Source organism: Coccidioides immitis, assembly GCF_000149335.2.
Source record: "Coccidioides immitis RS genomic scaffold supercont3.6, whole genome shotgun sequence".
Classification (NCBI taxonomy): Eukaryota; Fungi; Ascomycota; class Eurotiomycetes; order Onygenales; family Onygenaceae; genus Coccidioides; species Coccidioides immitis.
Window position 1 is genome coordinate 359,038 of NW_004504312.1, and position 22,527 is coordinate 381,564.

Consider the following 22,527-nt stretch of genomic DNA (forward strand, 5'->3'; position numbering starts at 1 on the left):
TTCGTCATAACTTCATCAACCAGCACGATGTATTCTCAACGGCCGCTTTCTTATGCGCCAACGCCATACAGTTATACTCCGAATCCAGCACTGTCGGCGTCCATAAACTTAGATGAGGTATTGTGGACGTTTTGCTTATGTTGACTGTCGACGTGGCAGCTTGATACTTATGGCTATTAGGAAGTTAAGCTTTCCTCTACACCGGCGGAGCGGGACCTCTACGAATCGCTTGCGGAAATATATAGTATTATTTTGACCTTGGATGGGCTTGAAAAGGCATATATAAAGGATGCCGTTACTGAATCCCATTACACGGAGACATGCGCTAGGCTTCTCAAGCAGTACAGATCCAGCTTGAGCGACGAGAACGTATCGAATGAGTTCGTCGACTTGGATAGTTTTAAGCGGACATGGGGGGTGAGTAATTGTAGTATTATGAATTGTCTCAAGCGTACCCGCTAATACGTTCATAGTTGGAGTGCCCCAGAGCGACGGAGAGGCTTCGAATAGGCCTCCCTGCAACAGTAGAGCAGCCCTCCCATAACCCTTCTCAACCTCCTGCGGCTGGTCCCGCTTCCGGAAGCCTTATCCTTGCTGCGACGGAAAATTTCATTACCTTTTTGGATGCCTTGAAGCTCAATATGGTTTCGAAAGATGCTTTGCATCCTTTACTCTCAGAGGTCATCCAGTCTGTGAATAAGGTGACAGATGAAGACTTTGAGAATAGAGGGAAAATAATCCAATGGCTTATTACCCTTAATCAAATGAGGGCCACGGAAGAACTAGCTGAAGACCAAGCTCGAGAACTTGCCTTTGACATCGAACAAGCATACCAAGGATTTAAGGCTACATTGAATTGAGATTCTCTAGCCCGAGTTTTGCCATAAGAGCCCTCCAATCCTGGACCAACAAGGGTGACTGATACTAGTACTCCGTATTCTGGTTTCTCTTATCAGGAGCATGCGTAGTACTCCGTACGGAGTATGCATACACTAAACCCAACGCACGGCGGGGCCAGTCAGATCGATAAGGTTTTGCACACACACCGCACGGACCACCTTTCGCCTCCTGGTATCAAAAAGTTTTCTCTTCAGCCATTCAGCTTCTCTGACGACGTTGCGCCGGAAGACCGTATCGGAGACGCGTTAGTTGCCTACTAGGATTTATAATTATCCCTCTATGGATTTCTGTGCTGCTGCAACCCTGTTGTTTAGCTACCATGGACGATGACGCTCAACCCCTACATGGTATTTCCCCAGTATGCCCCGTTTATGGCTGAACGGGCCCTGGAAGCCGATAAGCTGACGTTGGATTCTCCGTCGTTTTACAGTTTTTGATCTCCCTCAGTTGTACATGAAGCCGTCGGCGGCAGAGATATTACGTGCCCTTGATTGCCTCGCTATTCAGCCTCATACGTTCAACAACGGAAAATCAACCGAAAATTTACCGTCAATTCACCCTAGTGGTGTCGCGCAATACTTGACCGCTATAATCTCCAGTGCTCTGTCGTGGCTTGATTCTGATGAGTTGCGGGAGGTAGTATGGCACGCAGCTAGCACCAGGTTGTGCGAACGTTCTGGCCGGACAGGTAAGATTTGAGCTGGTGTTCGAGCAGCCAGTCATTGTGATGTAGCTTATCTAACACTATTCGTATAGCCAGGCCGTCCATGTCTCGAGTATTCAGAATTCCAATGACAGAATCCACGGAGATCTCGGTGACCCTTCATGAGCCATCTCTTACATCAGATAATTTGGGTATGAAGACTTGGGTTTCCTCATATCTGCTTGCCCGGCGGTTGAGCGGACTTTTATTACCACCATCGAATTTGCTCCCCGCCATGTACAAAGATGGCCGGCCTCTTCGCGCACTTGAGATGGGCGCTGGAACCGGCCTTGTGGGCATCTCTTTCGCATCATTATGGGGTTCTGCTGCCTCTATGCACCTCACGGATCTACCAGATATTGTACCGAACTTGGCTCATAATGTATCCTTAAACGAGGAGCTTTTGTTAAAAACAGGGTCTTCGGTCACTACAGGTGTCCTAGATTGGTCTTTACAAGACCAGCATGAAGTGGAGGGCCAGGAAAAATATGATGTTATACTCGCTGCTGACCCCCTATATTCGCCGGATCATCCACGATGGTTGACCCAAACCATCCAAAAATGGCTCAGCCCTGAAACTAGGTCAAGAGTGGTGCTTGAAATGCCTCTTAGGGATGCCTATATCTCCCAAGTGAACGAGCTGAGAAAACGGATGCGTAATATAGGGCTAACAATCCTAGAAGATGGCGAAGAAATCGGACACGATGATTGGGAAGGCAAAGATGGCTCCCCTCTTGAGGTGCGCTGTTGGTGGTCCGTCTGGACTTGGGATACGAATGAACATAGTTAGAACTAAATACGGGCTTATGAGATATGAAGGTTACGCTTATGACTATATGCATTAATAGACAATAGACAAGCAATCAGCAATATAACTGTGGCTATTTGGCTGAAAACTAAGTCTCATGGACTCGCTTTTAGTATCAAAAGTATCAAGTTAGTCGTCGATGCCATTCCAGACATCATCTTCGCTCTCCTCATCATTTAATTGTTCCCTCGCTTTTCGTCGCTGACTTCCCTTAATCGCACCTTTCCGTTTATTATCCATTCTCCTATCAAAACCACTTTTGGTACTAATCCTCGTTTTCTTGCTTGTCGTCTTGTCACTGATGGTTGAAGGCCTTCGAGCCTTAACACCATACTTTTTCAAGTCCTTCTTGTCATTCTTTGAAAGACTCGGTAATGCATCAAGCAGCCATTTTGGAATCCGTTCACCTTCTTCTGTGCCACGTAGGTTCTCGCTTGCGGATATCACATTTGCAATATTCTTAACATATGGAATATCTTCTTTGGTATAAAAGGTCACTGCCACGCCGCCCTCACGGCCCGCACGACCCGTTCGCCCAACGCGGTGAACATATGAGGCGCTGGAGTTGGGAATATCATAATTCACGACGCCATTTATTCCTCGAAAGTCGACCCCACGAGCTAATAAGTCGGTGGTAATCAGGACCCAGATCTCGCCCTTTCGAAATCCGGCCATAACGTCTGATCGCTTAGAGTCTGAGAGTTCTGAATGCAAAACAGCAATGCGTGATGACCCCCCCGCTTCCGCTGGGATATCATACATGAGTTCTGAATGTAGAGCTATGGCTCGGGCGATTGTTTGCGTAAATATTAAAAAGGGGGGGCGAAGATGCGTAGTAGAGCTGCTTGTACTAGTTGGGTGCAGTAATTGGCGCAGCCCGAGGAGTTTGCCTTGTTCGGTTGCAGCATAGACAAGTTTATGTGATATGTTGGGGATAGCGGTATCCTTTAACCCCACAACGAGTCGGATAAGGGATGATTCGTCCTTTAATCCTAAAAGTTCCTGCCGCTCTTTAATCGTTGACTTTGTAAGTTCTTCGATATTAGAGCCCATCGTTGCGGACCAAAGCCCAACTCTCAGCTGAGGATGTGTGCACGCTCTCCATATACTGAGAGTCTGCTCCCGAAATAGAGGGTCAAGAAGGACATCGGCTTCATCTAGCACGAGCTTCTGGACGGATGGTAAAGGAGCAACATCTCTCTTCCCACCGTCCGACAGCGCGTTTGCTAGAACTAGGGGCGTGCACACTAAAATATCGCTTTTCGTAAGAGGGATATCCTTCGACTTTTCCCCTTCACTTGAGTGGATCTCCTCGTCACTAGACGCGGTAGAGTCATCGCCATCGTTTTCTTCCTCTAAGGATCTCGTCTCTTGACCTCTTTCCTCCACGATCCGCATTCCTTTTCGCACCGCAGAAACTTTGACTCCGGTTCCCGCTGTTAATTTTCGACCCTCGTTTACAATCTGCGCCACAAGCTCCTTTGTTGGTGCGACTACTATGGCAAGAATCTCTTTAAGACCGGGGTTGTCATGGTGGTGCTTCATTATCTTATTTATCAAGGGAATCATAAACGAGAGGGTTTTCCCACTACCAGTCGGCGCAACCACAAGAAGGTCGGGCTCCCGCTCCGACTGCGATCGTAATGACTCATCGTCTGCAGTCCGTTCATTTGGCGCCGGGGCATTTCCCAGTAATAATGGTAACGATCCCAACTGGACTTCCGTAGGAACAGTATAACCCTGACTGGCGATATTGTCTGAAAGCCGTCTTGAGATGTGGTATCTTGTCCTAAGTTTATCGAAGGATGTCAGGGGCTCGGGATAGAGTCTCTGAGCAGCCTTTAGCTGCTTTCGTGTCAACGGGGGAGGTTCTTCAACTTTCTTTTTCTTTCTTTTCGATTTCTTCCCACTTATATCGGTGTCAACGGCGCGGAACGGCGGAGTTCGTAGGTCGGTCATTTTGATCTTATGGGACTTCAATATAGACTTGCGCTCTTCTTCTGGCATGGAGGTCTCCTCGCCATGTTGACCCTCAGCGTCGGCATCTTTTCCCGTCACTCGTTTCCGCTGAGCTTTTGGCGACTCTGCTGCAGTAGATCCCGAGCCAAAGAAATCGGGAACCGGAATCTCATTCGGTAGCTCAGTGTCCTCTCCAGACTCTCTCTTTCGCTTCGTTCCGCGAGTTTTATCTGCTTCTGAGGCAGGGAAGAGTTGCGGATTGTTCGCTTCGCCAGCTGAGGGAAGGTGGCTGGAGATTGACGAGGACCCGAGCTGGGAGCCTTTTAGCTTGATAGATCGGGTAAGCAGCTTGAAAGCGTCCATCTGTGTGAACCGAAATCGCCAACGCTTGCACACTTCGCAGCTCGCAAAGTGCGTTGTTCCTGGCGCTGCGTGAAGGCTGCGGACACGCAAAATTTCCCAAATCCAGTCACGTGACTAGACACGGGAGTCCAATACGCCGAGCGGAGTGCAAGGAGAAGTCAGGGCAGAAGAAATGCGAAATGCAAGGCCCTGATAGATAAGCTGTTCTACGGTCTGGAGCGATGGGGGACATAAATTCCAATTACATTTTTGAATGGCAAATCCACGGGTGAAGTCATATACAAGACAACACGTCCTTTAATTGCATCGTCTATGGTACAAGAAACAGAGAAGAACCGATACAAATGGCGGAAAAGTATGAAAATGTGGCGCGACGGCTTTTTTCCCTAATGCCCATGGGCGGGCTCCCCTCTATATCCGACGATCTTCATTCTGCCCAGCATCTCACCGACGGAGAAAAAGCCAATCACTTCGGCAGCAGTCACGCCCACGAGGGCGAGCTGCTTACGGTCCATGTTTCTGATGCGGCCAAGGTAAGGCTTGAGGCTAAGGTTGGAAAGGAGAGCGGAGGGTTGGCGAAGAGATGCGAAGATGGGTTGGAAATAGGCTTGGAATGTAGCGACATTTCTGTGAAGAAGGAATAAATGACTGGGTCCCATTTCGGCGGAAAACCTGTTCTAGACTTACGGAGGAGCCATCTTCTGGGCGTGGAAAACAATCTTGGTGACCTCGAAAGCCACTCGGGAGTAGTAGATAGTGGGAGGTATTAAAGCTATGCCAAGATACGTCAGCTTCATGGTGATCGCAGCGCAATTGAGTGGAATAGTAAGCTTTGAAAGGACATTCTGCCTGCCCAGGCCCACGAGAAGAAAAAGCGAAAAAGACATGTCGAAAGGGCGATGTCTTACATTCAACGAACGAAACCATTCTGCCAGTTCGTCCTCCAACCCGCTTCAGCGCACTACCAATTCCCGACACAGCTCCCGCAATTGCAGGTCCCGCACTGGATTTCACCTTCGACAGACCTTCTGACGCCTTTGCTGCGGCAGAAGATGCGGCATCTTTTGTTTTAGCGGCAGCCTCGGACGTAGTCGAGTTCTGTCTGAAGGCCGATCGGCGGATCAGTAATCGCGATTGCCGCAGAGCGATGCGGGATGCGGCGACTGGCATCTTGAAAAGAATGTTATCGCAAGAATCAGCAAAGTGCGAGAGGTGCGACTAGTGGACGACCCTGGGGCGGGGACAAGGCTGTCAATTGCGGGCGAAAGGTTCGAGGTTGAAGGGCTTCTTCTCTGAACAATCACGTTCGCTCGGGAAGTCTTGGAAGGGAAAAAATGTCATTTGGCTGGTGCCTCACGTGATAACTATCATCCTCCAGCCAGTTTTTCCCCTTCACAGTTGCTTCATTGCTCGCCACAACCAGCGCACAGCACTGAGCATTGTTCATGCTGATTGAATTCGAGGGGTGTTGTTGGTGAAGAAGCCTATCATTATTCTCTGATGGGAATATCAATTCAAGCAGCCGATCGTGCTGTGTGATGTGAACATTGTTTGCACACAGCCAGTCTGTGGACCAAGCATGGTTCTCAAACCTGAGATCATGTACATACATGTGTACATGCATTAATAGATCCAGATATCAATGATGGACCTCTTCATGTCTTGATGGCCAAGCAACGGGATGGCACTGATTCACCAGAGAATGTCATCCTAAAGCTATCTGCCCGATGGACTGAAATATATACAGTACATCCATACATACCTCAGGATTGTGCTGGTCTCCTTGCTGCGCTTAATAGTTCACACCAACTCACATGTTATTCCTCGTCTTGCCTAGATGTGGTTTTGCTAAGTGGGCTCTTTCGCTGGCTATAAGTGCAAACAAGAATTTTTGTAGCACACCGGTCAGCCAGCTCCAGAAGTCGGCGGCCACAGCAGTGGTATCACAACCGGAAAATGGCCATCATGGATCATATTATTGACCAAAGCATTGAAAGTTCATTTCTCAAAGCAAGGCAGCCGTCGCAGCTTGCCAAAATTCTACGAAAGAATTATTTACTACATCACATTACCCAGAGGCATTGGGTGTCTTTTCATTGGCACATTTGTCCTGTTGCGCAACTAATCCAAGTCAAAGCGGCCTTTCCACTACTCTTCCCGCCATTGATAGGGTTAAGAATCAGCTCCATGCTAGTTTCTCGAACCTTTGGCGATGCAATACGTTTACACCGAGTTTAACACGCCGTGAGCCTGAAGAGGACGGCTGTCGGTAATTCGCGCTTTCAGCCCACTCCGACCACAGAAATCTGCAGCCCATCCAACGAATGCCACGCTGTATGGCTGCCACAACTTCCGGGCGACTCTTCCCACAGCTTAATGACAGCTTCTCCTCTGGAAATTCCTGTTGTTGACAATTCGTCAATCCGGAGAAACTTAAAGGCCGTAAACGGCTTAAAGGGTACCCCTCCTACGATCCAATTAAGCGCAATGTATAAGTTAAGGCCTTAGTCTCACCGCTTTGACACGCCCTACAGGAAAGGTAGGACCTCCATTTGTCGGCAAAGGGGATTTGATTAGTGCACTATATCATTTCAGTGGATTCTACATCCTCGATACAAAATCAAAAGACAGGCAATCAACTTATGGATCCCATATTTGGGTGTATTAGGCGCTTGGGCCTATCGCACCGATACCGCTTAATATAACAAAGAAATATGTACACACTTCTCACCGAGACGCACAGAGCTGGAAATGAAACCATCGATCTTGCCTTGGTCAATGACTTTCGTACTGTGAGGTCTGGAGATTCGCGAGCTCTTCTTGCTTCGACAATCGATGTGACAGATTTCCCAAACCAATATCATATCTCTCTGAATATGATGTGGGGCGCAAGAGTCATGATGGTTCTGAGAGGTGGATACACTCGGAAAAAGATATCGAGAGTATCGAGGGTGTCTCTCAACTAGAAGAACAGATCCTCAAAGAACTTTCTGTCAGGCTTCTGAGTCTCTATAGGGACTTCTTTATCCTCGCACTTCAACCCACACATTATCGTATGTATGATATATCTCATGTTTCTTCTCGATTATATGATTCTGGGGATTATATCACAGGTCACCTGTACCACACTCCACAAGCAACCATGAACAGATTCAGCCGCGGATAAGCGTCTCTACTGTATACCCCTTCTTGGGCAAAGGTCGAAGCTTTGGATTTGTCTGTTGATCCCCCAGTTTGTGGTCAAACGAAAATCCAGATAAGTGAGGCACTGCCGACGATACTTCTACTTCGATGAAGGATATTTCACAGCGAAAATGGATTTAAATCGGGAGAAGTTATTATTGAAATTCGAATTAATGGAATATGTGGGTAAGCGTGTGATTCTCGGTGCTCTAAACCTGGTATCTAAAATATATGACTGATGGATGGAAATGCATTCTAGAGTTCCGATATTCATTTTTGGCATGCAGGATGCATCAGCCCGATGATCGTCACGGGCGACCATATCCTCAGCCACGAATCCGCCGGAACAGTCATAGCAGCGCACCCAGACATAACTACACTCAAAATAGGCGACAGGCCACCCATCGAACCCAACATCATCTACAACGCGTGCGAACCGTGTCTTGCAGAGAGGTACAACGGATGCGAAAATGTCCAGTCTTTATCAACGCCTCCGGTTGACGGGCTACTTTGGTGATATGTCAATCACCCTGCCATCCAGTGTCATAAGATTGGAGACATGAGCTACAAGAATGGTACATTACTCGAGCCTTTAAGTGTTGCCTTGGGTGCCAACGAGTGAAGCAAATTACAACTTGGCGATGCCGTCGTGATCACTGCCGTTGGCCCAATCGGGCTGGTAACGTTGCTGTGCGCTCTTGCGGTCAGGTACTACTCCTGAAAAAAGTGCCGCCGGCATTATCCGTGAAATTAACGATAGCACAGCAGCTATGGAAAACAAATTGCGCCCTCATTTCATCCTTGAATGTATAGGCATTCGAAGCAGCATTGCGGCGGCTATCTAGAGCGTGAAATTTGGTGGAAAACATCTTTGTTATCGGTAGTGGGGAGAATGAGATGGAATTACCTTTTATGAGATTAAGCACATACTGCATCAATTTGCAATCCCGGTATCGATACAGCAATACTTGGCCACGTGCAGCCAGGCTGGTGGAAAACGGCATCATCAACCTGAAAAGACTGGTGACGAATCGGTTTATGCTGGAAGAAGCAGAGAAAGCTTTTGAGACCGCAGCAAACCCAAGGATGGGTGCAAGTAAAGTTCAGATTGATTAACCTTGAGGGGAGCATCGAGGAAAAAGGGCTGCAGTTGTGCGAGGTTGAATGCTTGGTTCTGTCCTTCAGAAAGACGTGTCAAGATATAAGCCCTGATGGATGAAATTGGACATTATATTCGCCAACGGGTCGGTTGCCTACCACATAAATAGTGTACTACTTTACATTTGTGTCCTCCATAGGCGCCGAGTTGTTTCATTTATCTGTCAAAATCGTTCCCGCATCCAGTGTCGGGCCTTGTGACGTTCCACTTCGATGTAGCACGGTAGGTCTAGAGAAGTGAGGGGGCCATCGCCATTAATAATGCACGTGTGGTAATAGTGTCGGTTTGAAATGATTGAGAAATGGTAATCGAGAGGATATCCATCTATCCTTGCAGATTGCCACAAGAGCGCTCCCGCTGTTATGACACCCGAAGCCAGAGAGCAAGGTTCCTCCTCAAGGCAACTAAAATTCTTGGCGCTTTGAGCTTGTCTGTACATACTGTCTTGGCGCGTCCGCCACGAACTTCCCCCAAGGCAGTTCGATTTGACCCTTGATTGATATTTGGAGGTTTGGGCGTTTTCTTTTGCCAGCTGCAAGGAGTGGAAACTCTAACAAAAGAGCAAAGTACCTATGGCTGGCTTTTCTCCCTTACGGTGATCCAGGTTTGAGGCGGCAGAAATGCTAACCATCTTCTAGTTGATGCGTTACGTCAAGGGGCTTCAAGGTGGTACAAGCTGGACAGACGGTTACCTTGCAATGAAAACTAATGTCAAGGTTGTCCCTTACAATGACTTTGACGTCGCAGATCATCTTGGTTCTACTACAGAAGGGCAAAGTTTGTCTGACTGGTACAAGCATGGATACATTCCAAATTTTCGCCGGGCAATTAGTCGTACAGTGGAATACGCACTCACTGATTTCTCTTTGAGTAAAGTAGCCAACCTCCTGACACCAGACAATTTTGAGAAGTACCTAAACAGAAGTGCGGGATGGCAGAAAATATGGCATCGCGACATCAAACGACAATTTTAAAAAATGTTTCGCACCCACATGCCGAGCGGTACTATAGCTGTTGGCTTTGATCCCCTGGACTGCGGAGAATGGATATCCCATTCCTATGAAGCACTACCGATGGAATACGCTTGGCTGATAGCCTTTGACATCCAGACGCTGATAACACTCATGGAAGGATCAAAATATGCTGAGAAGAGACTTGATATGAAGCTCGTTCCTGGCCTAAAGTTGAGTAGCGTCGGTTCCGGCGGTACCAACGAGATAGGTGTGTGTTAAACCACGATTAACTCACAATTTTTTTGTGGCTGATATTTTAGTAATCAGGGACAACTCTCTTTGACCCCGGGCAACAACCCTTCTTGACCCAGTTTCTGAATAATTAAACGGGGAAAGCAAGCCAAGACTATTCAGAGAACCCGGAATATCGTCAACACATACTACGGGATTCGGCCCTCAAGACACCCAGGTAATTCCTTGGCGCCTCGTAAACTGGCGTAGTAATGATATTCAGACGTATCTCTAGGGAAAATTGATGGCGGTGCTTTTGACTCTCAGATTAAATCGAATTTCCGCGGGCTATACCCTATTGTCACTCAGCCTATCTACCTTCTTTTAATTCCGTGGTTTAGCAATATAACCATATCAATCAGCGAAAATGCCGTTGTGATGGATCTCTGCGCTCAATCTAAGCGGTGAAAGTTACCTTGTGCAAGGCCTTAAAGTCCGTGGACGATATTGGGATAAGAGATGGATCAGCCATACAGATATCAAGAACTGAGGCAGCATTACTTCGAATTGGGCGCAGCGATGAAGAGCTGGGACACGGGCGAGCTGCCACCCTAATCCTAGGCATTTGAAGTCAACTCTGTGAAGCTTTGAGAATTATTTCCTTGACCTCCTCGACTATCGTGCCAAGGACAGACTTCAGTGGCGATATGGCATTTCATTCCATAAAGTGCGCAGTTTACCTTCGGCAATTCTACTTCTCCATCACCCTACGAGTCAGTCACTGTGAAAATACAATACTACCACTTGCTGGTTCCTTACCTCATCGTGTTGCCTCCATGGCATGACGTTGTAATATGTGGATTTCGAACAGGATCAATTGGAGAGTTGTTATTCGCAACTCAAGCAAAGTGGAAACCGGCTTTGTGGATAGAAACCTGGACTTGTTTGCCAGGGAGGAAATGGATTTTACTAATCCCTGATTCTTCGCCTCTTGATGCCGAGGACGGAGGATGCTTGGTTCTTCAGGGGTGAAGAGCCCCTTCTCCGGTGACGTCACCAACCGCCATATCATCGACTCGCCGGTAGTTTTGATGACGAACGGCTAAAATTGTTTAACGGCCTTTGCTGGCTTCGATATGGAGGATATCAGGTATATAAGCGCGTCAAACGTCCAGCTGGTCGGACTTTACTCCTACACACAATTCTACACTATTCCATGACTCGCTTCTACCATTCCACTCACATAAAAGAGCTTACTGAAACCAATCTGCAATCATGAGTTATAACAACACCGGAAGTATGCACCCTTTGAGCAATGACCCTACGCAGGGTGGCCAATTCGGCAATCTCCCATCGACTACCGGTATTCACGGCTCAGCAACACAAAACCAGCTCGATCCCACGAGCGGCGCAAGGACGGTAACTGCCGGCCGGACTGCCGGCCCACACACTTCTGATATGGGGAACAAGCTAGATCCAAGAGTAGACAGCGGCACTGGTCACACTACCCATCCTACCGGCAGCAACGCCGGTCCGCATAGCTCTGGCGTCGCCAACAAGCTTGACCCGACGGTTGACAGTGAGACTGGGCGATCTCGCACGGCTAGAGGTAGTGCTACCAAGCACAGCGGCACCGGAACATATGGTAGCACAGGTGCAACGACCGGTCCAACAGCCGGACCTCATTCTTCCAACCTAGGAAACAAGCTAGACCCTCGCGTTGATAACGACACTGGGAGAACCATCCAAGCGACTGGAACCAATCGCGGGCCCCACGAAACGAAGGCCGCTAACAAACTTGATCCCACCGTCGACAGCAGCACCGGGGCATACCGCACCACTGGGAGCACCGGAGCCACTGGTCCTCATGCAACCAGCGGTCACGGACCGACAGGTGGTGTCGGCACCACTGAAGCTACAACAGGATCATCAGGCAAGTCCAGCGGGGCAGGTGGAACCCTAAAGAGCGTTGCAGCAGGAATACATGTAAGTTGAAACCCCAGCTCCCCCCCAATAAGGTTTATGGGTTGAATGGCATGGGCTGACACGGTCTTCGTTCTAGGGCATGGGGGAAAAGATTCGTGGAGCTACTGGGGCAGCCATCGACAAGGCAACCAACGACCCAGAGGGTCGTCTGAAGAATGAGCAAATTAAGAAAGAGGGTGAACGGGAGATGCGCACTGGCCAATTCTCGAAGGATACAAAGGCTCGCGAGGGTCTGCATCACTCATCTGGAGGAAGCTTTTAATTGTTGACGGTGCGCTTGCAGCTGTTGTATTGATTTTCTTTTTCTCTTTCGGATTGTCCGCACCCGGTTTATTTTCCTGTACTTTATCAGTATGATACCTTTCCAAGTGTGTGGTACGAAGCGCATGTATGTTGATATGTACATATTTTGATCGTCATGAGAATGAGGCAAATGACGTTCCTGATTCCAGATCGAAGCTGAAGGCGCAGATAAGCCAAACTATACAAACAGCGCAAACTATGCAAACTATGCAAAACTGTACAGATCAATGCAAACAATGCAAAGTGGGGCCGGTGGATCTCGTTAGCGCCTTGGCTATGACGGCATCGGGTCTTCGAAGGTTGCTTGCTCCGTCCGCAGAGCGCCGACGGTCGACAGGAACCCAGCGAGCCAGCCAGCCAGCCAGACGATCACCGCTGCTCGTCGTCATTCCCGGCATGAAAGATGCGTGACTGTGCGATTCCAGGCTCTGTGACCGCATGTCCGAATCTGGTCTGAGAGGGTTGTTTTTCTTGGTGGTTTTAGCATAGCCTGTATGGTTCGGTAGGTTTCAAAACCCGCGCCTGGATCCGTTCCAACGAGCATTCTATGATTTGCGCTATGTATCTTGTCAACGGGATACGAAGTGGACAGTGGCTGCTGAGCTTTAAGTGACAAATCATGACTGCATCGGTTCCCCCGCCATCGCTCCACGGTTTACATTTTCACGCGCTTTTAACATATTCATCCGACATAAGTACAGTGTCCTCCCTACCAACGAAACCTCAATGAAAGTTGACATCAGACTTCCATTGCTTCCATTGTCCGCATTTTCCCTTTCAAGCGATCATTTTGGTAGTCGCCCTTTGCCGGGCCTGTTACATCTGATAGAAATCCCCTGTTGTTTCGAACCACCGGCGAAAGATAGACGCGAGCTCCCATGGCCGGCGCGGCTGCTCAAAATAGTCCCAAGGCACGAGGAGCCACAGAGACAGACCTCTCCGAGTCCAGCTCCGACGATGATTCTACTTTAGCCCTTCTCGAGGGCACTATCGACCCAATTTATGAAGCCAAAGCTAGGCTGCTGAACAAAGCGATGCAGGACATTGGCATGGGCCGGTACCAGTGGCAGCTCTTCATAGTGATTGGATTCGGTTGGGCAAGCGATAATTTATGGCCAATCGTGACCTCTTTGATCTTCACCCCTGTGAAAAATGAGTTCCATCCCTCCCGCGCCCCTTACCTGACCCTCGCTCAAAATATTGGATTGTTGGCTGGCGCTGTGTTTTGGGGCTTTGGGTGCGATGTGTATGGGAGGCGATGGGCATTCAACTTAACCATTGGAATCACCGCGGTCTTTGGGCTTGTTGCAGCTGGATCTCCCAATTTTGTTGCCATTGCCTCTTTTGCGGCATTGTGGTCCGTGGGGGTTGGTGGAAATCTTCCTGTGGATTCAGCAATATTTCTCGAATTCTTACCCGCCTCTCATCAATTTTTGCTTACAATTCTATCCATCGACTGGGCCCTGGCACAAGTTGTGGCCAATCTGATCGCATGGCCTCTCTTGGGAAACCTAACGTGCCAGGAGAACACCACCTGCTCTCGTTCGGAAAATATGGGATGGCGCTACTTCATGATCACCGTTGGCGGCCTAGCGATGATAATGTTCATTCTGCGCTTCGCCTGTTTTACCATCTTCGAATCTCCCAAGTACCTCATGGGTCGCGGAAAAGACGAAGAAGCCGTCCGTGTCATACACGAAGTTGCTAAACGTAACAGAACCACCTCCTGGCTTACGCTAGAGCATCTCGAGACCCTCGGGCCCCTGCAGACCGGCGGCACCTCCGGCGCCATACATCGAAATCTGGAAAAATTCGACTTTGGCCATGTCAAGGGCCTCTTTGCAAATCCACGCCTCGCATTCTCCACATCCTTGATAATTGTCGTCTGGGCATTCATCGGTCTCGGATTCCCACTTTACAACGCCTTCTTGCCATACATCCAGGCTTCCCGCGGCGCCGACTTCGGAGATAGCTCGACCTACATAACCTACCGTAACTCACTAATCATCGCCGTTTTAGGTGTCCCGGGATGCCTCCTCGGCGGAGTGCTGGTGGAACTTCCACGATTCGGACGCAAGGGAGCACTCTCTGTTTCCGCTGTCCTAACAGGCATATTTTTATTCGCCTCCACGACAGCGATGACGTCGAATTCCCTGCTCGGCTGGAACTGTGCATATAACTTCATGAGTAATATCATGTACGCGGTGCTATATGCGTATACTCCAGAGATCTTCCCGACAAAGGATCGGGGTACCGGTAACGCGCTAACAGCAGCGGCAAACCGCGTGTTTGGAGTCATGGCACCGATCATCGCGATGTTTGCAAATTTGGAGACTGCAGCACCGGTGTATGTCAGCGGCGCATTATTCATTGCGGCAGGGACATTGGTTATTTTCCAGCCTTTCGAATCTAGGGGAAAGGCTAGCCTTTGACCTTCTTAATGTTCCTTTTCGGATGGTTAATTGTTAGGATTACCTGATATACTTAGCTTGCTAAAGATTTTGGGTTGGTATCATTACGCTCTTCCGTAGAGAGTGCCTAGCAGCTGCATTCTCTTTTTCCACAAAGAGCTATCTAGAAGAGAAACAATCTACTATTGAACAAGTAGCTTATATTACTGGGAACCGTGGAATGAACACATTAGGTGGAGTGTCCACCCAATCACGCAGGAATCAGAAGTCCGGGTCCACCTGCCAGGATCCTTCTTTAACCACTGTTATATTACTCGCCCGCGACAACGGCAGTCCAACATTCAAGACAAACTTCCTATCGGCCTCAAAGTATTCTCCTTCGGTAGACCATAATTCTAGGCGCCTCTCCACTCCCAACAGCGTAATTGTTTTGACTCTGAGGGTGTCTCCAATATTAACCCCGAACTTGCCACTCACGATCTATTTCCCGTTGTTATAGTCAAAATTGATCTCCGTGGCACATTCCTGCTCTAACGATTCTCCATCGTCAAGATATAGACTTCCGGACGCATCCCCATGCAGACCGGGGGCGATGAGGATGTTCAAGGGTTGCTCTCTCAGTTCCGTTGTAGTATTTGCACTCCTAAATCGCATGGGAACCACAGTACCACCGCGTATATGAAGAGGGATATGGGTCAGGGGAACGTTGTTAATACGAACATTCTGTCCTTTGCCGAGAATTTTGGCTCCAGTGTAGTAATCGTAAAATATATCTTTCGGAAGACAGGCCTCCACGCTGGTGGCGTTTTCTGTTGTTACCGGGCTCACAAGGATAGCGTCGCCGTAGGAGAACTGCAAATCAATCGCGAAGGTATTTTCGTCCTCAGGATACAGGTAAAAGAGAGGATTGAGAACTGGCTTTCCAGTCTGGGTCTGGTAATAAACGGCAGTATAGATATAGGCTATTAACTTGTACCTTATCTCAATAGCTTTCCGCGCAGCCTCAGACACAGAACCCCAGACATAAAATTCCTGTCTGGGCATCTCGATTTCGTTGTGATTGCAGAAGAACGGATAAAACGCGCCTAGCGCCATGGCACTGGCACCGATACTAAAGAGAAGACCGGAAATCTTCAATCCGGGAATAACAGCCATTTTGTTAATTGGTACACGAAGCGAAGATGACGATAACCAAGACACGGCACAGGAGTCGTCTTGACATCAAGCCCGGAGTGTGAGCTGCTCTTTTGTACAAGGAAACTGCAACAGCCCCAAACCACCCACCCCGCGGCGGAAGCTGCAGCCATCGCGTCTATCGGGTGTTCTTCCCGTAGTTAATCTTGCCCTGGCTTATGTTAGACATTTGTCACGATGACGGTAGGAACACGCTGCGGTGCGACAACGTACATACATACAAACCTTGGCCACAGCTTGCCGACACCAGCGTACAAATGGATTTTTTTTTTTTTTTTTTTTTTGGCAAACCCCCTGAGATGCCTGACGTTAGATGGTTCTGAAAGACAAACCATTTGCACTTCTGGCCCTTTCCTCTTCGTGTTCTGGTACGACGCGAACAACAGCTTTTGTTGGAAGGTTATTTAAAACGAAAAATCTCTTCCAGCTTAAGGTTTGATCACGGCGGAGAATAACCTTTTTCTCGAATGGAAAGGGGTGAGCTGGAAGTAGTGGTAAATTTCGTATATCCATCTTCTATTGAAAATTGTAATAATGCCCTAAAGCAAACCTAGCCAGAGCATGTAGACCTTGCAAATACGAAGGTCTAGCTTCGATCTAGAGATTCATCATCCGCTGTGATCACGCTCTGTTCCGCGAGGCAAGTCAGAAAATTGGGTCTAACTCCCAAATCAGTCGTTCTGCCTCGAGTTCGTCTTTATAGCTCTTGTCGAAGGCGAGACTAAACTCTTTTTCGAGTTGGTCATCGCTCTTGTAAGCCCACATTACTCTAGTATAATCCCAGTACTCCGGTTTGAAGCATGCGTGCTCCCAGTCAACGAGTCCTGAAAGTCGTCCATTTTGAACAAATATATTAGAAAGATGTAGATCGGAGTGAGTAAAGCATATATCGTGCTTTCTCTCATATAACACTGACATCGGGAACGTATGTCTAGCGTCCTTGAGTTTCTCGGTAAGAAAATCGAGGAATTCTTCTTTCGATTCATAAGGACCACAAGGCCTACGAGTTTTAGTGCGGTGATCCATAGTTGGACCTCCAAGGGTATCGCAAATGAGGTATTTGTTGGTATTCCGTATGCACCGATACTGTGAGATGTATTTTCCTAGATCTTTTGCAACCTGACTACGTTCTTCGTAGGTCATTCGATAGAATACGGAGTCCATGGGAACACCAGGCACCCGTGTCATGAGGAGGTAGCCATTATTCCTACCGTCTTGAGCAAAGGCAATGAGACGAGGTGCTGGTATCGACGTGTACTTTTCGACCAGAAGAAGAGCGTTGGCCTCATTCTTTGAAGCCCTTTGGCCAAGCTTGAGGCAAAGACCGAATGGGAGATACTTGAAACTCGAATCCCGTTGTGGATCCCAACGATCCATCAATTTAAGGATAAGCTTGAATACCCATAAACGGAGAATCGCCGGGAGCACAAGAAACAAGCACTGTAAAAATCGCTGTCCGGTTCGACCAATCTTCCAATCAGCTAGAATCTGATTAGTAAACTTGTAAGGACAGGCCAAGTATTCAGGAGGGCACATCTGCGGACCTTCTGCAGTTGGTTGCCACCCGTTGTTAATTTGCCTTTCGATGGTCATGTAATGCAGGGAGGCTGAAATTGTTGAGTGAATTCTTAGCAGAAAAGGCTCTGGGAGAGGAGGGTGGTTCTCAGTTTGCGCCGGAGCAACCTTATAGATGGTGGTGAAAAAATCGCTGTCGGAGACTCCAGGAACTGAGAAGTTACCGGGAGTTTGTTTTCTGACTCTCCACTGCGGTTAAATGGAAGACGATTCAGTACGGAGATCACCATATGCTGATAAGGAAATGACCAACATAAGTAGACCCCCCAACTTCATTCGATGACATTACAATATGGCCGCCTCGAAAAGCAGAGCGAACCAATGGAGACATAAGCCAAAGGTTCTTGAGTTCTTCGTTCTGCGTCTCACAGGACTGGAGGAACAAAAAAAGCCTATCGGCAAGCTCAGGGGTAACCGCCGCGTCGAGGAGAGGGCGCAAGGTACCCTAGGGACTTCATATAAGCTAAGTTTCGAGTATACGAGACGCATAAATATATACCTCAGGCTGTAGATCTTTGTCATTCAGAATAGACGGAGAAACAACATAAGTAGCCTCTAGTCTGTCGCCGTGCTTAGAGATGCAGCATCGGTTCTTCTCCCGCTTACGAAGAGCCTTATCCACACTTGAAGAGACGGTGACCTCGTGAGAAACTACAAATGTTAAGGTGCATACTAGCAGTTTAGATCAAGATATTGGCGTACATTTTAAGGCCAAGGACTGTAGGTCCTCTTTGATCGAGCGGAGAATATCCTCAACAGAGTTACCTGGCCCAGCCAGGGATGTTCGACTGAGGATAAACCTTGCTGCCACAGGGCTCTTAACAGCGCGGTTCAGAAACAACTTTAAATGTAGGTGCTCAATGGCAGAAAGCTGTGCAGACTTGATAACCAACCTGGCATCAAGACAGGCACGTTCATCATGGGTGAGAGTAAACACTGGTGCTTGGGTGGTGGTCCGCATGGCTCGAAAAGGAGAGAATTATGGGTAACGGGCGAATTAATAGATTACAACAAGGCAGTTGAGTGTACATTGCTTAATGGTAAGAAGAGTATAACATATTGTAGGCTTCCTTTAAACACCCGTCGAGGTTTCTGATTGCAAGTTCGAAGAAGCGCAGTTAGAGACCGGCTCAGAGGCACCAGCCACATGATGACATAAATTAATTAGCCTCAAGTGGCGCAGTCCCCCCCCCGGAAGAAGCCGGAACTTTGACATGATGTTGGGATCAACTCGAAGCGACGGAGTCAAAACGGAGCACGGAGAATTACATTCAAGGATGTGGTTAGAGCCAGCTAACGGACACAATGCGCGCTCGTGTAAACAACCCTGCTCCGCATATCGTAGCAATCTTTGGCGTACAGGAATGCCTCCTCCTCAATCCTCTCAATTTTCTCCTCATCTGGCTGTAAACCAATTATTCCAGAGTCAGCTAGCTCGCGAATCGCCGCCATCGCCCAGTTCTTACATCGGAATTCCTTTTCCACCTTCGTCTCCATAATTCGTTCTTTGGCGTACTGCATCCATATGTTGTCGACGCTTTCAACGTGGCCAACTTTCAATGCCACCAACAGAGCTGCGGATCTTGACACATCCTTATTTTCCATCACGAAGCGCCATTCTGTTCCGCTGAGGGCTTGGTGGTACAGCACGCCGATTTGATCGGTTTGAGAAATGAGCACCCCCCAGTGAAATATGTCTGGCATCCCTTGGTCCCACAGGAGCAAATACACCCCTTTCGGGTCGACTCGTACACCAGTATCGATCGTGGAGGCTTCGGTCCAGTTAGACGAAGGAGCCATTCACTTCGACGAGCCAGTGGACGAAAATGTCTTGCTGATGGAATGCCAGCTCCTAAACATGTAAGTATCTTAGTGGATCAGTGATCCCAGCAACGGAAAATGCACGTGGGATTGAGGGTTACGACACACCTCGTTCTCGACGCTGAACGAAAAGAAAAGTACTCCGTAAGTCGGTTATGTTTCATGTGGTGATGGAGAGAAAACTGCAAACTACTTGTGTATTGGGCATGATTGGAGGTGTTTACATATGGCCTAGCCTCCTTGAGGCCTGTTCACTGTAGTCTGGCCGCCGCAGTTCCCGTTGGGAATAGCAGGGGTGGCTCCAAGGCTTCAAAGCCTCCCGCCGCTGGGGACAACCAGAGATCAACAATAAGCTCGATATGCTTGCCTATGCTTCCCGATGGTTCCGCAACTTATTAACCTAGGGCGTAAAATAGCGTCGGCGGCGTTCGAACGGAAGCGGCTTCTATTCTCTCCCCAGGATGGCGTCTGTTGCCTGCGACACATTCCGACGCCTTAGCGTCGTGGCAGCCAGTAAGTGGTTCACCAACCGGGGCTTGAATCGGATAGTTGGATAGTGACTTCTTCACCGACGCCGCTTCAGCACCGTAAAGCTCTCAAAACTGATGGCCGAACATAGAGAACCCGTCGAGAGTGCTCGCCAAAGAGTGATGGAGCTATTCCATCGCCCAGTTACTCTGTCATTGGCTGGCAAGCATGTATGAAATATATCCCAAGTATCTTAAGGAAGCAAAACCCTTACCAGACCCACAGAGATAGGGTGTGGGCGCCGGTCATCAGGCTCCCCACAACAAAGTTGAATTCAGAACGGTTTGATGCTCTCTTGTTTGTATCATATAATCATCTTCCCACTATGTCCTGATGCTACAGGGATTCTTAACGCGAAATTTATAGACATCATTACGTCGAAACTATAGAAAAGTATTGAAGGAAGAAGTCAACGCCATGTCGAATGCCAACAAATCCTTTTAAAAGTATGTCTCTTTTATGTCCAACTCGGCCTTGCCCTCATACTCGTCCCCCAAGCAACACCGGATTTTCGGACCATGGTGCGAGTCCTGGATAGTGATCCGCATAGGGACCGTCCTCGTGAGGGTCCCCGACAAGCCCGCGCCCTGCAACTGATCGAGACTATCTTTTCGGACGCTTGATAAAACAGAGACTAAGCCGAACCCCGTTCCGATTGGTGTTTTGTAGCAGACACATATTGAAATCAGAATCAGCGTGCAGAGGATTGGATGGATGGAGAGCGTGAGGTACAAGATCCAACCCGCCTTGAGGCCTAACTTTGTTGACCACAGGGTTTCATCGGCTGGCGGGTAGTACATTTCGGGGTACAAGTCATTAGTCGGATTCATATAGATCATGCGAGCCCAGAACATGCTCGCAACGGAGGTCGTGAAAGAAGGGATTTGCCATGGTGAGTTGCTCTGGGACTCCGCAGGAGAGTACCGGATCAGCCACTGAGCCAAAATAGGCAGCACGTCGGCGTAATACGGCGTGCTATTATTGAAAACATCTTGCTTGGTTCTTTCACCCGTACAGCTGCCATCGACCAGTTGAATGCTGCTGGGTGTCACTGTCCACCGTCCCTGACACCGCTCTCGCTGGATCTCGAACTTATGGGCATCTCTCCTGAACGCACGGCTAATGTCTTCGTCGGGACTACCGTAGATGTTCAACCCGTATGAATCTCCCCTGAAGAAGCCCAGCAGACAATACGGGCCCGGGTACTCGCTGTGTAGGCCATTTATCAACCCAATTTGGAAGCCATTGTAGAGTGAAATCGTAGACAGCCCATCAGGGTTAGCGGAGTGGTTGAACGCAGTCGTCCAGAACCCATCATCGTCTCTGTAAGAAGATGTAGACGCGTTATATCGAGCGACTGTTCCGTCCACTGAGGCTGATATGCTCCAGGAGCCACCTTCAGTCAAGTTCTGCTGAACGGATGATAGAAAGTCTGGAGAAGGCAAGTCCAGAAACGCTGTGGACGTACTGTCGAGAAGAACCGTGTTAAACCCGTAAGCTTCCGGGAATTTCGGGCCTGAACGAGCGCTGAAGGATGCTGCTATGTAAGGAACGCTGGAGTTGATCATGTAATAGATCGAGTTATTCATCACGTTAAACGTTCCCAGGGGAAGCGGTACGAGGCCGTAGTAGCGTGGAAACTCGGTTTGAGCCTCAATCGTGCTGCTTCCTCCGATGAGCCTTTTGTATGCGACACTGAGGCCTAGAGGAAGGAGGGTGAGGAGGAGGAAGGATGTGCGCCAGCGCATATCCATCTTATCCAAAAAAATGCTCTTCTTGATAATAGCTTCATAGTTTTGCAGCGTCGGGTTTTTTCGTCGGGTCTCGACAATGAGGAAAAGGGTAGCCGCAAGGACACTGGTGCACTCGTTCATCAAACTCAACAGCAAGCCTATGACAACCAGCTGGTTAGTTAATCCCAGTTTCCAAGACAGACTCCACGCAGGTCCGATCGAGGGTTGGATCGCAAGGATTGAGAGAATGAAGCATATGTAGCAGCCGAGCAGGGCGAGGAAATGAGCCTTGTCGCAGTACCATCGTCGTGCCGGCACCCCAAGTGGCTTTGTGGTTTCTGATGTGATCCGGGAGTAAATCATGAGGTCAAAATCGAGGAGAATAGTTGGTGGGTACACTTCGCATCTAAATATTCATGTTATATAGCGAGAGATGGCACATCTATTTTTTCCCGAGAACTTGGGTTCAACTTTTCGTTTCTAGGTCCATCACCGTCCAGTTAATATATGAAGAAAATGTGTGGATTCCGCGGAGTCAGTGCTGCGACTGCCTCCCTTCTCGGGGTCATTGCATTTCCCACCATATTTGAAGAGGCTGCATCTCAGTGCCATTGGTAGTTCAGCTTCTCAAGGCTCCAGCCGCCGTGGCATCGCCAAGCCAATTCCACATTTCTCCGAGAGGCGAGCCGGCTGCATTTCATGCATTGTTTTTCTTTT

At 48.6% G+C, this 22,527-nt stretch overlaps 11 protein-coding genes across 12 annotated transcripts; 5 read left to right on the forward strand and 6 right to left on the reverse strand.

The window, feature by feature from the left end:
* Positions 1-22: 22 nt before the first annotated feature.
* On the forward strand, positions 23-1,043 carry CIMG_03055 (the record flags this gene model as incomplete). Of its 2 annotated transcripts, XM_004446240.1 has the most annotated exons (4): positions 23-117; positions 181-244; positions 319-417; positions 474-1,043. In XM_004446240.1, 4 exons carry the CDS (start codon positions 113-115, stop codon positions 858-860), a joined length of 555 nt encoding a protein of 184 aa, XP_004446297.1. In that variant the 3' UTR covers positions 861-1,043. The 2 variants fall into 2 exon arrangements, with proteins under 2 accessions (XP_004446297.1, XP_004446296.1); XM_004446239.1 differs by having other exon boundaries at positions 28-117; positions 181-417.
* Positions 884-2,499, forward strand: CIMG_03056 (glucose-inducible SAM-dependent methyltransferase Rrg1). Its single transcript, XM_001243614.2, has 3 exons — positions 884-1,247; positions 1,331-1,588; positions 1,657-2,499. Exons 1-3 carry the CDS (start codon positions 1,220-1,222, stop codon positions 2,391-2,393), a joined length of 1,023 nt encoding a protein of 340 aa, XP_001243615.2. The 5' UTR covers positions 884-1,219; the 3' UTR covers positions 2,394-2,499.
* A 41-nt stretch (positions 2,500-2,540) lies between these two features.
* On the reverse strand, positions 2,541-4,733 carry CIMG_03057 (ATP-dependent RNA helicase ROK1; the record flags this gene model as incomplete). The annotated part of the gene is made up of 1 exon (XM_001243615.1): positions 2,541-4,733. One exon carries the CDS (start codon positions 4,731-4,733, stop codon positions 2,541-2,543), a length of 2,193 nt encoding a protein of 730 aa, XP_001243616.1.
* Positions 4,734-4,994: 261 nt separating this feature from the next.
* On the reverse strand, positions 4,995-6,026 carry CIMG_03058 (mitochondrial F1F0-ATP synthase G subunit). Its single transcript, XM_001243616.2, has 3 exons — positions 5,642-6,026; positions 5,421-5,505; positions 4,995-5,360 (listed from the first exon to the last, which is right to left on the reverse strand). Exons 1-3 carry the CDS (start codon positions 5,901-5,903, stop codon positions 5,120-5,122), a joined length of 588 nt encoding a protein of 195 aa, XP_001243617.1. The 5' UTR covers positions 5,904-6,026; the 3' UTR covers positions 4,995-5,119.
* A 1,507-nt stretch (positions 6,027-7,533) lies between these two features.
* CIMG_11048 (L-arabinitol 4-dehydrogenase) lies at positions 7,534-9,079 on the forward strand. The gene is made up of 3 exons (XM_001243617.2): positions 7,534-8,102; positions 8,176-8,624; positions 8,682-9,079. Exons 1-2 carry the CDS (start codon positions 8,048-8,050, stop codon positions 8,415-8,417), a joined length of 297 nt encoding a protein of 98 aa, XP_001243618.2. The 5' UTR covers positions 7,534-8,047; the 3' UTR covers positions 8,418-8,624; positions 8,682-9,079.
* Positions 9,080-11,479: 2,400 nt separating this feature from the next.
* CIMG_03061 (uncharacterized protein) lies at positions 11,480-12,703 on the forward strand. The gene is made up of 2 exons (XM_001243619.2): positions 11,480-12,245; positions 12,322-12,703. Exons 1-2 carry the CDS (start codon positions 11,535-11,537, stop codon positions 12,505-12,507), a joined length of 897 nt encoding a protein of 298 aa, XP_001243620.1. The 5' UTR covers positions 11,480-11,534; the 3' UTR covers positions 12,508-12,703.
* A 215-nt stretch (positions 12,704-12,918) lies between these two features.
* Positions 12,919-15,173, forward strand: CIMG_03062 (sugar transporter). The gene has a single exon (XM_001243620.2). The coding sequence runs from the start codon at positions 13,427-13,429 to the stop codon at positions 14,978-14,980; it is 1,554 nt and encodes a 517-aa protein (XP_001243621.1). The 5' UTR covers positions 12,919-13,426; the 3' UTR covers positions 14,981-15,173.
* CIMG_13675 (alpha-glucosidase) lies at positions 15,051-16,501 on the reverse strand. The gene is made up of 2 exons (XM_001243621.2): positions 16,371-16,501; positions 15,051-16,298 (listed from the first exon to the last, which is right to left on the reverse strand). Exon 2 carries the CDS (start codon positions 16,112-16,114, stop codon positions 15,440-15,442), a length of 675 nt encoding a protein of 224 aa, XP_001243622.1. The 5' UTR covers positions 16,115-16,298; positions 16,371-16,501; the 3' UTR covers positions 15,051-15,439.
* Positions 16,502-16,619: 118 nt separating this feature from the next.
* On the reverse strand, positions 16,620-18,835 carry CIMG_03064 (uncharacterized protein). The gene is made up of 5 exons (XM_001243622.2): positions 18,431-18,835; positions 18,228-18,379; positions 17,982-18,173; positions 17,698-17,917; positions 16,620-17,634 (listed from the first exon to the last, which is right to left on the reverse strand). The coding sequence occupies exons 1-5, from the start codon at positions 18,687-18,689 to the stop codon at positions 16,799-16,801; spliced, it is 1,659 nt and encodes a 552-aa protein (XP_001243623.1). The 5' UTR covers positions 18,690-18,835; the 3' UTR covers positions 16,620-16,798.
* A 186-nt stretch (positions 18,836-19,021) lies between these two features.
* Positions 19,022-19,528, reverse strand: CIMG_13676 (uncharacterized protein; the record flags this gene model as incomplete). The annotated part of the gene is made up of 1 exon (XM_001243623.1): positions 19,022-19,528. The coding sequence occupies one exon, from the start codon at positions 19,526-19,528 to the stop codon at positions 19,022-19,024; it is 507 nt and encodes a 168-aa protein (XP_001243624.1).
* A 989-nt stretch (positions 19,529-20,517) lies between these two features.
* Positions 20,518-22,173, reverse strand: CIMG_03066 (uncharacterized protein; the record flags this gene model as incomplete). Its single annotated transcript, XM_001243624.1, has 1 exon — positions 20,518-22,173. One exon carries the CDS (start codon positions 22,171-22,173, stop codon positions 20,518-20,520), a length of 1,656 nt encoding a protein of 551 aa, XP_001243625.1.
* Positions 22,174-22,527: the final 354 nt, after the last annotated feature.

Coding starts and splice junctions, on each gene's coding strand:
- CIMG_03056 (XM_001243614.2), top strand. CDS start 1,220: ATGGACGATGACGCTCAACCCCTACATG. Junction 1,248..1,330: donor TGACGCTCAACCCCTACATG/GTATTTCCCCAG, acceptor GTCGTTTTACAG/TTTTTGATCTCCCTCAGTTG. Junction 1,589..1,656: donor CGAACGTTCTGGCCGGACAG/GTAAGATTTGAG, acceptor CTATTCGTATAG/CCAGGCCGTCCATGTCTCGA.
- CIMG_03058 (XM_001243616.2), bottom strand. CDS start 5,903: ATGCCAGTCGCCGCATCCCGCATCGCTCTGCGGCAATCGCGATTACTG. Junction 5,506..5,641: donor AATGGTTTCGTTCGTTGAAT/GTAAGACATCGC, acceptor ATCTTGGCATAG/CTTTAATACCTCCCACTATC. Junction 5,361..5,420: donor GCCCAGAAGATGGCTCCTCC/GTAAGTCTAGAA, acceptor CCTTCTTCACAG/AAATGTCGCTACATTCCAAG.
- CIMG_11048 (XM_001243617.2), top strand. CDS start 8,048: ATGGATTTAAATCGGGAGAAGTTATTATTGAAATTCGAATTAATGGAA. Junction 8,103..8,175: donor CGAATTAATGGAATATGTGG/GTAAGCGTGTGA, acceptor AATGCATTCTAG/AGTTCCGATATTCATTTTTG.
- CIMG_03061 (XM_001243619.2), top strand. CDS start 11,535: ATGAGTTATAACAACACCGGAAGTATGCACCCTTTGAGCAATGACCCT. Junction 12,246..12,321: donor GCGTTGCAGCAGGAATACAT/GTAAGTTGAAAC, acceptor TCTTCGTTCTAG/GGCATGGGGGAAAAGATTCG.
- CIMG_03062 (XM_001243620.2), top strand. CDS start 13,427: ATGGCCGGCGCGGCTGCTCAAAATAGTCCCAAGGCACGAGGAGCCACA.
- CIMG_13675 (XM_001243621.2), bottom strand. CDS start 16,114: ATGGCTGTTATTCCCGGATTGAAGATTTCCGGTCTTCTCTTTAGTATC.
- CIMG_03064 (XM_001243622.2), bottom strand. CDS start 18,689: ATGCGGACCACCACCCAAGCACCAGTGTTTACTCTCACCCATGATGAA. Junction 18,380..18,430: donor ACAGTCCTTGGCCTTAAAAT/GTACGCCAATAT, acceptor TAACATTTGTAG/TTTCTCACGAGGTCACCGTC. Junction 17,918..17,981: donor AAGTTGGGGGGTCTACTTAT/GTTGGTCATTTC, acceptor ATTTAACCGCAG/TGGAGAGTCAGAAAACAAAC.